This window comes from Anabrus simplex, chromosome 1, assembly GCF_040414725.1.
Source record: "Anabrus simplex isolate iqAnaSimp1 chromosome 1, ASM4041472v1, whole genome shotgun sequence".
Lineage (NCBI taxonomy): Eukaryota > Metazoa > Arthropoda > Insecta > Orthoptera > Tettigoniidae > Anabrus > Anabrus simplex.
In genome coordinates, this window is record NC_090265.1 from 34,562,308 (window position 1) to 34,577,866 (window position 15,559).

Below are 15,559 nucleotides of genomic sequence, written 5' to 3' on the forward strand. Positions count from 1 at the left end.
TCAGTGAGCGCCAAGAGACTTTGCAGTCATGTGGTGAATGATGGACGAGTTATTTGAATGAACTTCATTACGAAAATATTAGGTCTATGTTCTATTCATCTTCAGTTTTGCTGATTTTACAGTCTTGAGCTGTTAGGGGAAGTCAGAGTGTGAAATGCATTCCTGTTTCCTCATGCATATATCTGTCATTAATAAAACATTCTGGTGATAAAAATCATCCCAGAAGGCTGAATGTGTCTCCACAGACGCCGTATCTCACAATCAGTACAAAATGATTACCGATAAAAGCAAACATACGCTAAGTACCATTTAAATGTTATTCTAAAATATATTATACCAGGTGAGTTAGCCATGCGGTTAGGGTCGCGCATCTGTGAGCTTGTATTCGGGAGATAGTGGGTTTGAACCCTGCTATCAGCAGCCCTGAAGATGGTTTTCCAAGGTTTCCCATTTTCACACCAGCCCCACTGTACCTTAATTAAGGCCACGGCTGCTTCCTTCCTACTCCTAGCCCTTCCTTACCCCATCGTCGCCATAAGAGCTATCTGTGTCAGCGTGACGTAAGCAGCTTGCAAAAAATATATACTGTATTTTATCGCATAAGCTCCCCCCTCACATATTTTCCTCCCCTATGATTTTTCATTATTAAAAATGATTTTATTAATATTGCGCATAATTCACTCTGCTGGTATGTTCTTACTGGAGCAGCCTTCAAATGACTTGATAATGGACAGCAATGAATGCAGTAGTACTTGACTCAAAAATGTTTCCATTTTCACAACATACCATAAATTTGAACAGTGAAGTTGCAGACGTGTTTCTAAGTCAGTTTGTTACAAGTCGTCATAATGTCGAAATATTCAAACTACACGGCAAAACTTAAATTAAATATGTTATCTTACGCCGATACAAACGGAGTGAAAGCTGCAGGAAGACATTTCTCCATTGATCCTAATTCAATACAGTATTGCCGGAGATAAAATGATAAACTCATGACTGCAAAGGCAAGCTCCAAATCTTTCCGTGGGCCTAAAAAACCCGAAATTGATAATGGTGTAATTGTTTATGTCAATGAACTTCGGAATGATGGTCGTGCTGTCTCTTACGAAATTATTTAGAACAAAGCTCGCGAGATAGCTGCCACACTCAACATTGACAGAAAGAATTTTTAAAGCAAGCATTGGTTGGGTGATTTGTTTTATGAGACGGCAAAATCTCAGTTTATGGAGGAGAACATCTTTGTGCCAGCGTTTACCTCGAGACTACACAGATAAGGTAATCGAGTTCCATCGTTACGTAATACAAGTGCGACAGCAATATGATTATTTACGGTACTCTCTCAGGTTGGTAACGCTGACCAGACGCCAGTGTTTTTTGATATGCCGCTTAACACCACCGTTGCTCCAACTGGCTCAAAAAGGTCTTTTTGAAGACGACTGGAGTGGAGAGTCTAAGATGCAGAGTGAGGTTGTGCATTACAGCAGACGGCAATAAACTTCCACCGTATGCCATCTTTAAAAGGAAGACATTACCAAAGGACACTGACCCACATGGAATTCACTTACGAGTTCAAGAAAAGGGCTGGATGACAGCAAATTTGATGGTTGGAGAAAGTCTGGAGAAGACAACCAGGGGCATTATTACAAAAGAAGTCCCTTCTTGTCCTAGACAGTTTCCGGAGTCACCTTGTGGAAGCTGTAAAAGATAAAATGAAACTGATGAAGTCCCATCCTGTCATCATCCCTGGAGGTTTAATGTCCATTCTTCAACCTTTAGATGTCAGCGTCAACAAACCTTTCATAGAACATCTTCGATGCCTGTATTCAATATGGATGGCAGCAGGATCTCATCAGCTGACTCCAGGAGGCAAGATAAGGAAGCCATCAATACCAACGATGTGCGAGTGGATAATCCGGGCGTGGGAGAAAATTAGTATTGATATTGTTAAGAAGAGTTTTAAAAAAACTGTAATTTCTTGTGCCATTGACGGTTCTCAGGACGACATGTGTTGAATAGTGAAAATGAAGAAGATGACGTGTTATCTGAGCCTGAAAATAGTGATGATAGTGACGAAAGTGAGGCTGCAGAATAGTGAGAGAAAAGAAACAATGAAACCGTGGTATTCTTTTGTGTTAACAAATACTGGTAGGTACCACTTTTTTCACATACCGGTATTACCGTACATATAACTTTTACCTAATACATCGTTTCCCTTCCTTTCTGAATGCCTAGAAGCACCACTCGCATAATTCCCTCCCTAGTGTTTTCAAGAAAATTTTTCGAGAAAAAAAAGGGGGAATTATACGATAAAATACGGTACATATATATTATTAAGCCTTTACTATAGTCCATGACCATAGCTGCTGCCCTCGAGGGTAGGGGTTTGTTTCCCTACAAGCCAGAAATTTGAGTATTGGCAAGAGGGCTGGTATGTGGTTAAATCGATACATGCAGCTCACCTCCTTTGACAATGTACATGATAACAGCTGTACCACCTCGGAATGAGGACACAAACTTTTTTAACTACAGTAATAACACCATTAGATGAAGTGCTCTTTCATGTTTAAAACAATGTTAGATTCATCCTTGTTTAGCAATAAACAATGAAAATACAAACATTGGTGAATAAGCGCAATTTAAAATTTGAACACCCCCACTGAAGCTGATTTCATTACCCTCATTAAGGGATTGTTAATAATAATAATGATGAGCATTGCTCTATTTTCCATATAGCATAATCAATTTGTATTCTACATGAAATGTGCCACAGAATTACATGTGGGGCTTTACTAACTCTTCTTTTATAAATATATACAACTACCAGGTATTACCGCATAATCTGAAATATTACTCATTTTCATCTCACATAGTAGAACAAGTAATTAAAGCTTATTAATTGGAATTAGTTGAGTTTGCCCTTTATTATATTAAGATTCCTTAAATTCATGGCACATGTAAAATCTACTACAGTAATTTTGTACCTCTACATACTTACTGGTTGTTTCTACACTGCCTGACAAAAAAAAAATTAAACACCCAGAAGGAGTAGTTCAATATTATCCCATTTCAGTATACATCCATACCATTGATGTATGAGTAAATGATTAGATTTACAAGAATTTGCAATGTGTAGAACATCCACCAGACTGCATTCGTGATGGCACCATCCTGTTGTTAATAAGTTGTTACTAGTCGACTGCTGTGAGTCCAGTTAAGCAAGACGTGTATAGAGGACTACGTACAGTATGAAGCATCCGCAATGCCACGTTAGACTACCTATCCACCAAATGACAGGATCTGACAGAGGCAGCATTGTAGGACTGCATGATCATGTGGGCCATTAGATGTCACAGTGGCCCGCTGTTGGATTCAATGGGTACATGAGGGCTCCCAATCACATCGTGCAGGTTCGGGTCGACCAAGAAACACCACCCCAAGAGAGGACCATCGTATGGTGCACCAAGCATTGCGGGATCCTGTAATTTCGGCACCTGCCATCGTGAACCTGTACTGGAGAGTCTACAACATCTTGCGAGTTCCCTCACAGTGTCTCGACAACTCCATCCGCCGGATTAGAGACCTACCACCCCATGCGTCGGTTGCCATTGACACCAGAACACCAACACGTGCATTTGAAGCGGTGCCTTGCCCGGGATGCATGGACAGAGAACGACTGGTGTCACATCATGTTCAGTGATGAGTCCCGCTTCTTCATAACCTCCAACAACCATTGTGTGCGGGTTTGGGGACGCAGAGGGCAGATCCTGCCCATGTTTTGAAAGACACACAGGCATAATCCCTGGCATCATGCTGTGGGGAGCCATAGGATATACGTTCAGGTCACATCTAATAGTGCTTCGGCAGACTTTAACGGCACAGTGATACGTCCCAGACATTCTGCATTCGCACGTCCTACCCCTTATGGCACAGCACCCTGGGACAGTGTTCCAAGAAGATAATGCACGTCCACACACAGCACGTGTGTCTATGGACTGCCTAGAGCATGTTGAGGTCCTTCCCTGGCCAGTAAGATCGTCGAACCTCTCCATCATTGAACACGTATGGGATGACATTGGAAGAGGATTCCGTTCCAGTAACAACCTGTGGGATCTGGGGGGACAGATTCAACAACTGTGGAAGACCTTGCCTCAGGAGAGGATCCAAAGGCTGTTTGACACCATTCCAAACCATATAAGGGCATGCATTGCGGCCAGGGGATGGTACGACACCCTACTGACCTGGTGCCAACATTCCACCTGTAACTACCGATGGCCTTGTCTCTTTCATCCCATATTGTAACCAGTTCTATACAGGCACATGGCCTTTCAGCATATGTAGATTCATACACTTTCAACCACTCCTTCTGAGTGCTTAACTTTTTTTATTTTTTTAGGCAGTGTATTTATGCAGCAACTTCATCCCAAAGCTTATCTGACACAAAGCAACTGTGAACTGTGGTGATGTGTGTCCTTCTGGTCCCACAGAACATTACGAATGTAAACAGCATTTATTAATTCTTCGATATCCATGTTGCATCCAAGGATAAGAGCAGTGAGAAAAGCAGCTAAATCAAATTATTTTAATCGCTTCACTCTGCTTTCTGCTCATGATAAAAGGGACTCTCTGCTCTTTGCCCATGATAAAAGTGATGCTCTGCTCTCTGCTCATGATAAAAGTGACCCTCTGCTCTCTGCACATGATAAAAGTGACACTCTGCTTGTGATAAAAGTGACGCTCTGCTCTCCGCTCCACTACACAAGCTCCCACTTGCAAACGTTAGTTTGATTTCGCTGCTTTGCTCACTGCTCTATTATGTTTTCAGTCTAACTGCTGTGTTTTCTATTAGCACTGAAGAATGACAAGGAGGAGGTCAGGTAAAATGGTTGGTTATGGAATGAAGAAGTCTCCTGGTGTCCTTGATGGGTGGCTAAAACGGAGATGCCTAAACAATTGGAGTGTATCCTGAACATATTGTGCAGATGACAACGAAATTGTACCTATCTCACCAAACAGTTAACTCACCTGATACCATTCATTACATGTTCACTTCCTCTAGAGTTCTTGTGTCCCCAGTGGAAATGCAAACTCTCAAACTCGTATTCACCAGATAAGAGAGCTCCAAATATTTTTGGCATGTGGATGCTTTCCTTTCCTTTCTCTGGTTGTAGTGACACTAGAAAGGTGATAAGATAGAGAATTATCCTTTTTTTTTTTTTAGTTTAACAGTTCCAAAGGATTAGGTAATACACATATATTTTTGAAAATTGCAACATCAATCAATCGCTACTGAGAACAGAATCAAATTTACACACTAATAAATAAAGTTTCAGACCAATACACATGAAAACATTAGTATTTTGTGAAAACTCCATGAGCTACAAAGAGAGCTGGTACATATTTTGGCATTGAATCAAAGAGACTGTGGATGCATTCCTTGGGAATTGCTTCCCAAGATGCTTAGCATCTACAGAGTCCACTGTTGCTGGCTGCTGGAGGACTTTGATGGGTTGTTGTCGACCAGCCATATTTCATACATGTTCAATAGGCAACATGTCTGGTGAACAGGTAGGCTTGGGAAGAACCCATATCTGCTTTGGTTCGAAGAAAGCTTGAACATTCCTGGCAATATGTGCTTGGGCGTTGTTTTAATAGAATATCTGGAGTGCACTTAGGGAAGGGAATGCCTTCTGCCTGATGAACAGTGCAAGCAGACAATGCCACACAGTGCTCCACCCTTGTGATGAAGCTGCCATCTGCCATTCTGTGTTGTCACAGTTTGTGGTCCACTGCTTCCACAGTGACATTACTGTCGTGGCTTTCTGTCCGATATGAGCTGCGATGGTAGTGGTGGACGAGCAGGGTAGCTACTTCATGGACTAATCAAAGCATTCAATTGGCATGCAGTGGGCATGACTTTGTGTGTGGGATGCTATATTTGGGCATGTGTTGGGTGTAGTGAGCGTGGCTGTCTGGAGTATGTTAATGAACTAATGAGTGGTATAGGCTATTTTGTTTGACATGACAGAGCGATGGATGATGGTGACAGGTATGTGGCATAAGTCTCTTCGTATGGTAGTCGGCCATACTGGTTCTTGTTGTGACATCTTTGTCAGCACAGAGTGGCATATACTGTGTGTGTGTCAGCCATCTTGTTATCATTGACAGTGATGGATGATGAGGGCAGGTGTGTGTTGATGGCACGTCTTGTTCTTGGAATGTTGCTGATGGAAGAAAAAGCTGTGCATGCAATTCAAAAACTCACGATCGCTGGCTTGTGTGGTGGGTTTTTTTCTGAAAATTTTTTTCATGTTTGAGTCATCCTAATAATAATAATAATAATAATAATAATAATAATAATAATAATATACATTCTTTGATACAAGTGGGGTTCAAACTGATGCCTGTAAATATTTGCTTTATTGTCTTTGATGATGTATTGCTTAGAGCCATTGTAAAATAAACATGTGTTGAGTTTAGTGGAGTTTTGTTTGAGGTCATCAGAATATGAGGACAAAGGGTCGTGCGGAAGGCTTATGGTAACAGCAGGATGTTGAACCCTCCTGGGGAATGCCCTATGGAATGTCATGTTTGAACGAACTTGACTTCACATTGCGCACCACATTCATCATGTTGTTTGACATTGTGGAGTTCTATTTATAGGATGAGTCGTAAGAATAAAAGTGGTAGGCAAACGAACAAACAGATTAGTTGAAAGCTTTTTATCATAGTGGACAATGTATTCTATAAAGAGTATTGAGCACAATTGCAATTAAATGCATGTTTATTAAACATGTTCAATGTCAACACAATCATGCAACATTTAGACACAAACAACATGTTCAGCCTAAGTCTGACACAGTCTTGGGTATAAAACATGAAGTAAAAAATGAACATAAAATTGTAGAAGTAATAAGAAGCATGCAAGCCAAATGTCAAGTGCTTCAGTTGGGTCAAAGAAAGAGGAAACACTCCTATAGAAAACATTCAAACCTGTGACTGAACCTTTGAAAACCGAGCTCGATAGCTGCAGTCACTTAAGTGCGGCCAGTATCCAGTATTCGGGAGATAGTGGGTTCAAACCCCACTGTCGGCAGCCTTGAAGATGGGTTTTCATGGTTTCCCATTTTAACACCACGGATGCTTCCCTCCTACTCCTATCCCTCCTCTGTCCCATCGTCGTCATAAGACCTATCTGTGTAGGTGCGACGTAAAGCAACTTGTAAAAAAAAACCCTTTGATAGAGCTGGTTATTGGGAACAAGCACATCATATGGTCGAACACAGATATACTGAAGAGACCTAAAGTAAAGAGGGAGCTGTTGTACGGTGATGAGGTAGTAGAGGGAGCTGAAAAATAGGAAGAAGAAGAAGAAGATGTTGAGTCAGATTGTGCTTTAGAATTGTTTTCAAAAGAGTCATGAAAGCATTAATCTAAATATTAGCTAAAAGATTATTTAGCTCTGTTCAGTTTATCATTTACAGTGTAAGAGAGTGCTGGATTCTGTGTACAGTGTTTGATACAAGAATATTACCTTCAAGATGGGGGAGAAAAAAAGAGGTCAAGTTTCAAGATTCTTCTATTCTTATCGATGGTGTGGAGTATTCTCGTTGACATGGTCTTTATGAACTGTTGCTTAAAGAGGTCCCCAAGAAAACTGTATCTAAGAGAAAGATCAAAAGACTTATAAGATAATTTTGAATCAAACACAAGCTCAGAGAAATGATTTACAAGCTCGCTTAAAATCAAATAAGGATTATAAATACAAGTTCATTATAAAATGTCTTGTTTTCAGACATAGTACGTGAGGTGTTTTTTTTTTTTTTTTGGTATGGTGATGATAGAAAGAGAGTTTTATCCGAGATGACTTTGATTTTGGAAGAAGCTACAAGATGCTGCACGAGTTCCATTCATTCCATTTTTTTGTGTCTTTCTTAAAATTGTATTTCATGGTTATGTAAGGTAATAAGGAGTGCTTGAAAGCTCATGGTAATATATTGCTCTTAGAATGTAATTTTGATTCATCAAAAATAAATTTATCAAAGAAAAGGAAGTGGTGTTCTGTAATGGCTTGGCAGAGTATATTCCATTACATCAATTTTTATTTTTTGAATACATTGAAATATAAACATCTTTATGTGATTAATGAAAAGCATGAAAAACTTTGTAAATTAATAAAGTGTGTGAAAATCATAAGAATTAATTAATTAACTGTTCAAGATAAACTCACTTCTAAATTTTAGGAAACAGATGAGACAATAACTTAACAGGTAAAAATGTGTTGATGTAATTTACACTGATATCTCCCTGCTGTTTCCTAACTCTTGTTATGTGAACAATTAAATGCATTCGTTAGTGAGTAAATACCTGAATGGTCAGTGTTGACAAGCTTCAAAGGTAAAGGTAGCGGATTGTGGTAGTAGACCATCTCTAGTGAAGAATGAACCACAGGCATCGCTCGGTGACTGACTATGTTGATAGGAGACTGCATTCTGCCAGCACAGTGTTTACTGACGTTGTGCCATAACTCTTGTGCTAAGAAATGGAATCAAAAGAAACATCCATGATTAAGTCAGGCCCTTCGTAATGTAAGTAGAACTAACCTCCTACTGCCATCCAAAGGAACCAATTTGTTGTAATAAGGGGGAAAACAGTCTACCACTAGTCCCATAATCCCTCATTATGGCCAATATCTTGACCTTTCAGTACCAGCCATCTAAGAACCACGTTAAACAACTATGTTAACTTTCTTCTTCCTCCACCACTACTTCATCCTTTCAATTGCTAGTCTTTTCCTTTCCTCATTCCAGATGTTGTTCCTATCTGTAGATTCCCGGAAACCCTTCCACATTTTGAGTTGTCTGAATCTTAGTCTGTTCTCTATGTCTGCCTCTCAAATGTTGGATTCTTTCATATTTTTATGTACCGGTATCTCTAGTAGCCGGTCCCGCGGTGTAGGGGTAGCGTGCCTGCCTCTTACCCGGAGGCCCCGGGTTCGATTCCTGGCCAGGTCAGGGATTTTTACCTGAACCTGAGGGCTGGTTCGAGGTCCACTCAGCCTACGTGATTAGAACTGAGGAGCTATCTGACGGTAAGATGGCGGCCCCGGTCTAGAAAGCCAAGAATAACGGCCGAGAGGAAGCGTCGTGCTGACCACACGACACCTCGTAATCTGCAGACCTTCGGGCTGAGCAGCGGTCGCTTGGTAGGCCAAGGCCCTTCAAGGGCTGTAGTGCCATGGGGTTTGGTTTGGTTTGGTTTGGTTTGGTTTGGTTTGGTTTGGTTTGGTTTGGTTTGGTTTGGTTTGGTTTGGTTTGGTATCTCTAGTATCCAGGTGCATTTTGTCTTTGGCAAATTATAATAAAAGCACTTTTCAGTTACTGACATATATTGAAAATCTGGTCCTAACAGCTCCTCTTTGGTCTAATTCCCTACTAGTTTTCATACAATTTACTCTTGACTACTGATCGCATATTTACGATGTGATGGCTCACTCCACACCATGCATGGAAAGTTGGCGATATGAAGATCAGTCTATCACAGGCTGTTCATGGCAAACTGTCAGTGGTACATTGGATATCCTAATATCGCTAGGTAACTCAAGGCTTCAGCTGAAACCGAGCGAGTTATCCGTGCAGTTAGGGTCGCGTAGCTGTGAACTTGCATTCAGGAGATAGGGGTTCTAATTCCACGGTTGGCAGCCCTGAAGATGATTTTCCATGATTTCCCGTTTTCATGCCAGGCAAATACTGGGGCTGCACTTTAATTAAGGCCACGGCCGCTACTCTCCCAATCCTAGCCTGCCCTATCCTTCCGTCACCAAAAACCTTTGATGTGTTAGTGTAATGTTAAACAAGTAGCAAAAAGAGAAAAAATGCTTCAGCTAAATGACACAATAAGAAATTTAGTGTGATCATGCAATCTCTCCCCTATGGCAGCATCATGTTTAAATCCTCAATTACACACACTCTGGAATTCCATAATGAGTGAATGTGTCAACTTATTTAAAAGATTCTGGTCTAGTTTCATTTGCAAATAGACAGGCTAAGAAATATAAGTACATTATAGTAAATATAAGTACAATTTGTTAATAAGTGACTGTAATAATTGGAAAACCCATTTTTGTCCTTCTAAATATCAATAGTGACCACTCATGAGGGGTAACATTAGAAAGCTCAAGTTATAATCATCATAAAATATTAAAGCCATCATATTAAAACAGTGCTGATGGTTGTATTATTATTATTATTATTATTATTATTATTATTATCAACAAACAGTTGTGTCAGCACACACATTTTTAGTTCATATAGAAGATCTGGAGAAGCTGCTGAATGGTATGGACGAAGTCTTGGGTAAGGAGTACAAGATGAAAATAAATAAGTCCAAAACAAAAGTAATGGAGTGCAGTCGAACGAAGGCAGGTGATGCAGGAAATATTAGATTAGGAAATGAAGTCTGAAAGGAAGTAGATGAATATTGTTAATTGGGTAGTAAAATAACTAATGATGGCAGAAGTAAGGAGGACATAAAATGCAGACTAGCACAAGCAAGGAAGAGCTTTCATAAGAAAAGAAATTTGCTCACTTTGAACATTGATATAGGAATTAGAAAGATGTTTTTGAAGACTTTCGTATGGAGCATGGCATTGTATGGAAGTGAAACATGGACGATAACTAGCTCAGAAAGAACGAGAATAGAAGCTTTTGAAATCTGGTGTTACAGAAGAATGCTGAAGGTGAGATGGATAGATCAAATCACAAATGAAGAGATACTGAATCGAATTGGCAAGAGGAGATCGATTTGGCTAAATTTGAAGAGAAGAAGAGATAGAATGATAGGACATATCTTAAGACACCCAGGACTTGTTCAGTTGGTTTTTGAGGAAGTGTAGGCGGTAAGAACGGTAGGGGTAGACCAAGGTATGAATATGATAAGCAGATTAGAGCAGCGTAGAAATGAAAAGGTTAGCACAGGATAGGGCAGCGTGGAGAGCTGCATGAAACTAGCCTATGGACTGATGACTCAAACACAGCATTTGGGTTTCAGACATTAAGGTCCATCATCAATGATTAAAATATTACTTAATCCACATAGGTGCATTGTCAAGATAAAATGCAGCCAAGGTGAAATAAACATTAGAAGAGCTGGCTGGACATGCCATTAAAGCTGCCCTTCTAATGTTTATTTCATCTGGGCTTTTTATCTTGACGGCACACCCATGTGAATTAGCATGATTTAATAAAACAATTTTTTTTAAACTGACGATGGACATTAGTGTCTGAAAACTGGTTATGAACTAAACATTTCTGTGCTGATACAACTATTTGATGATGATGATGATAATAATAATAATAATAATAATAATAATAATAATAATAATAATAACAACAATAATAATAATAATTGGAAAGCTCTCTCGAAGCTCTTCCCCTATGGGTGGGGGTGGTAGAATATTACCCATGGTATGCCCTGTCATAAGAGGCAACTGAAAGGGGCCCCAGGAGCTCTTAACTTAAGAGCATGGGTTGGCGACCACGGGGCCCTTAGCTGAATCCACTTACTTGTGCCAGGCTCGTCACTTTCATCTATTCTATCCAACCTCCTTTGGTCAACTCTCGTTCTTTTCTGACCCTGGCGGTATTACTGTTATGGCGAGTATGGGATATGAAAGAGCTAGGAATGGGAAGGAAGCCTTTAGGGCTGCCAACAGTAGGGGCTCGAACCCAATATCTCCTGAATGCAAGCTGATAGCTACGTGACCCAAATCGCACAGCCACTTGCTCGGTTGACCTACAACCTTCAGGGACAAAGTTACGCAAGTTCAAAAAAATTAGAACATTTCTTAATTTGCTTCATATCGACTTCTGAACGTGAATTCCGACCCATAGTAGTGTGTCATTGAATACAGAATTGTACACGCAACATAACATTACCATTGCAATAGACTTGAGGGCACAAGTTCCATGGTGTATGACATTTTGTAAATTAACAAATATACTGAAATATAACATGCTCAGGCTATACAATTGGACGTACGTGTCACTAGGTGACCAACCAATCAGTATCAACAGTTGTAAAGATAGTCTGTTGATAATTTTTTATTGATATCATTTTATTTACATTTGTTTCATTATCCCACCTGGTGGCCATGGTCTGACACCACGGTTAAGCCAGTTTGAGTCCCGTTGGTTGAAAAAAAAATTACCATCAGAATGTTGGCTGGCAGGGTAGGAGAGGAGGTGGTATACAATTTTCTAATCACTAGATTGTGTGCCAAAAGCCGGGATTCACTGCCAAACCTCTCTGCAGTGCTTGTATGGAGTAAGGGCATATGACACTGTTGATAGACCCCTTGGTGCTGTTTAACAGCGGTAGGCTATGTGCCGACATTACATTTCACTCTCTCCCATCCTGCTATCATATCTTATTAACTCCTCTGATGAAGTTGACAGCAGGAAGGGCATCCGGTCATAGAAACTTGCTACGAAGATTCCCTGTAGAGAGAAAGGACAAGAGTTGGACATACATACACAGTAGCTACATGTTTCGGTCCCATTGAGCCTTCTTCAGCCTTAAAAATAAAATATGCTTTGACTGCTTTATTAACTTCATAACACTGAGTCCTACGAAAAGTTAATCTTGAAATAACTTATCATATCTTAAAAAACATAACCGCTGGGCTGAGCGGCTCAGACGGTTAAGGCGCTGGCCTTCTAACCCCAACTTGGCAGGTTCGATCCTGGCTCAGTCCGGTGGTATTTGAAGGTGCTCAAATACGACAGCCCCGTGTCGGTAGATTTACTGGCTTAAATACAGGTGTGATAGTCTAGACTGAGCAAGTGGCCACGCAGCTTGGGTCACGTAGTTATCAGCTTCAATTCGTCAGACAGTGGGTTCGAACCCCACTTTGGCAGCCCTGAAGATGGTTTTCTGAGGTTTCCCTTTTTCACACGAGGCAGATGCTGCAACTGTACCTTAATTAAGGCCTCAGTCCCTTCCTTCCCACTTCTAGGCCTTTCTTATCCCATTGTTGCCATAAGGCCTGTCTGTGTTGCTGCGACGTTAACACACTGTAAAAAAAAAAAAAAAAGATAACTTAAAATAATTGCATAAACATTGTGCAGACAACTTACCATCCTTCTTGTAGCTAAACCGGTGAGCATTTCCATCTGTAAATAAACAAACATCCTTGATAAAACATATAAATTATAATACCTATATAAGTTCAGTTCAAATGAAATTAAATGAAGCAATTGTTAAGGAATGTGAAAATAGCTATGGACCTTTAAGGTTAGTAAGGAATGGCAAAGACCTGCTATATTGTAATAGAGAAGTACAGAGACTAAGAAGGAAGTGCAGATTGGAAAAAAAATACAGAAAAAAAATGGTTGCAGAAATAAGGAGAAACTGAAGGAACTAACTAAGAAATTGAATCTAGTGAAGGAGTTGGCTAAGGATAGCATGAAGGCAAGCATAATTGGCAGTCATACAAATTTTACTGAAAAATGGATTGGTATGTATAGGTACTTTAAGGCAGAAACTGGTTCCAAGAAGGACATTCCAAGAATCATTAATGAAAAAAGAGATTGTTTACGTGAGGATCTACAGAACGCAGAAGTATTCAGTCAGCAGTATGTAAAGATTGTTGGTTATAAGATAATGTCCAGACAGAGGAGGTCACTAATACTAACGAAGTATTGAAATTTACCTACGATAATAAAGACATTTATAATAAGAAACAAAAGTTGTAAACTAGAAAAGCAGCTGGATTTGATAAGATTTCTGGGAATATATTAAAGATGATGAGTTAGGATATAGTACCATATCTGAAGTACTTATTTGATTACTGTTTGCATGAAGGAGCTTATACCAAATCAATGGAGAGTTGCTATAGTATCCCCCTGTGTATAAAGGAAAGGGTGATAAATATAAAGCTAAAACTTACAGGCAACTCAGTTTCACATGTGTTGTATATAAGTTTTGGGAAAGCATTCTTTCTGATTATAATAGACATATTTGCAAAATTAATAACTGGTTCAATACATACATACATACATTATCATTATAGACTGTTATGCCTTTCAGCATTCAGTCTGCAAGCCTCTGAGAATTTACTAAACGTCGCCACAAGCCTGTTGTGGCTTCATTTAGTTCTATACCTCTTATGTTTAAATCATTAGAAACCGAGTCTAACCATCGTCGTCTTGGTCTCCCTCTACTTCCCTTACCCTCCATAACAGAGTCCATTATTCTCCTAGGTAACCTATCCTCCTCCATTCGCCTCACATGACCCCACCAGCGAAGCCGGTTTATGCGTACAGCTTCATCCATCGAGTTCATTCCTAAATGAGCCTTTATCTCCTCATTCCAAGTACCCTCCTGCCATTGTTCCCACCTGTTTGTACCAACAATTATTCTTGCTACTTTCATGTCTGTTACTTCTAACTTATGAATAAGATATCCTGAGTCCACCCAGCTTTCGCTCCCGTAAAGCAAAGTTGGTCTGAAAACAGACCGATGTAACGATAGTTTCGTCTGGGAGCTGACTTCCTTCATACAGAATACTGCTGATCGCAACTGCGAGCTCACTGCATTAGCTTTACTACATCTTGATTCAATCTCACTTACTATATTACCATCCTGGGAGAACACACAACCTAAATACTTGAAATTATCGACCTGTTCTAGCTTTGTATCACCAATCTGACATTCAATTCTGTTAAATTTCTTACCTACTGACATCAATTTAGTCTTCAAGAGGCTAATTCAATAGAATTGTGTATAATTTCTTAGGAAATGTTGTCAAATTGTTGAATGGAATGAACTCAATAATAGGCAATAATACTGAACAATAGACCATCCCAAAGGTATAGTGCTCTGCAGGTGAAATTATACACTATTGTGTATAAATGCAGCTGAACCGAAGCTGCAAGTAACTGAATTCTTCTTTGTTCAACCTGAAGTACATCTGAAATCTTTCTATATGTCCATTTAGCTTAGTAAATTGTGAGATTCTCACTTTTCTTCCCTCTGCACTTTCCACTGTCATTTGCGGCAGACAGTATTCACGGCAACAGAAAAAGCACAGGCTTATCAGAATCCGATGAAGTGAATGTACTATTCTAACTTGCCATCAGACGAAGCGTGAACGTGAGTACAATGTGTTTCCTGTCTTCACACCACATGCAGTAACATCATCAACTTCCCCTCCACACTGACTCAGCTCAGCGTGAGTTCAGGTGAGGTGACTGTAGTGTGTTCCTGCCACCCCGGTGAAAGTCTAATTAGGCTTATAGTTCCAATCTGTAGCTAGCTTCAGTTAGTTCCAGTCCTAATTTTTATATGGTGCTGGACGTCATTCACAATGTGTAGATAGTTGCAGGAAGGTTCTGTAGATGGCAGGCAAGTGGGAATTGAAAGAGCGATTTTTGTAATTAAAGGCTGTTTGCCTCAAAGTGAAGTATTTCAAGTCTAACCTCAATCAGTGGGCCCTTCTGACAAAGAATCAGTTATATAACGTCAAGTATCATTGAAATAATATTGCTGGATTACATTGAAT

General features: G+C 39.9%; 1 protein-coding gene across 2 annotated transcripts in view; it reads right to left on the bottom strand.

Moving 5' to 3' along the window:
• Window positions 1-15,559, bottom strand: part of CAH9 (Carbonic anhydrase 9) — a 66,280-nt gene that overhangs the window by 29,291 nt on the left and 21,430 nt on the right. For both annotated transcript variants that reach the window (XM_067138757.2, XM_067138759.2), the window contains exons 3-5: window positions 13,134-13,169; window positions 8,365-8,532; window positions 5,023-5,173 (exon numbers count right to left, since the gene is read on the bottom strand). In XM_067138757.2, the coding sequence (XP_066994858.2) occupies window positions 5,023-5,173; window positions 8,365-8,532; window positions 13,134-13,169 (355 nt within the window). The remainder of the gene's footprint in view (window positions 1-5,022; window positions 5,174-8,364; window positions 8,533-13,133; window positions 13,170-15,559) is intronic.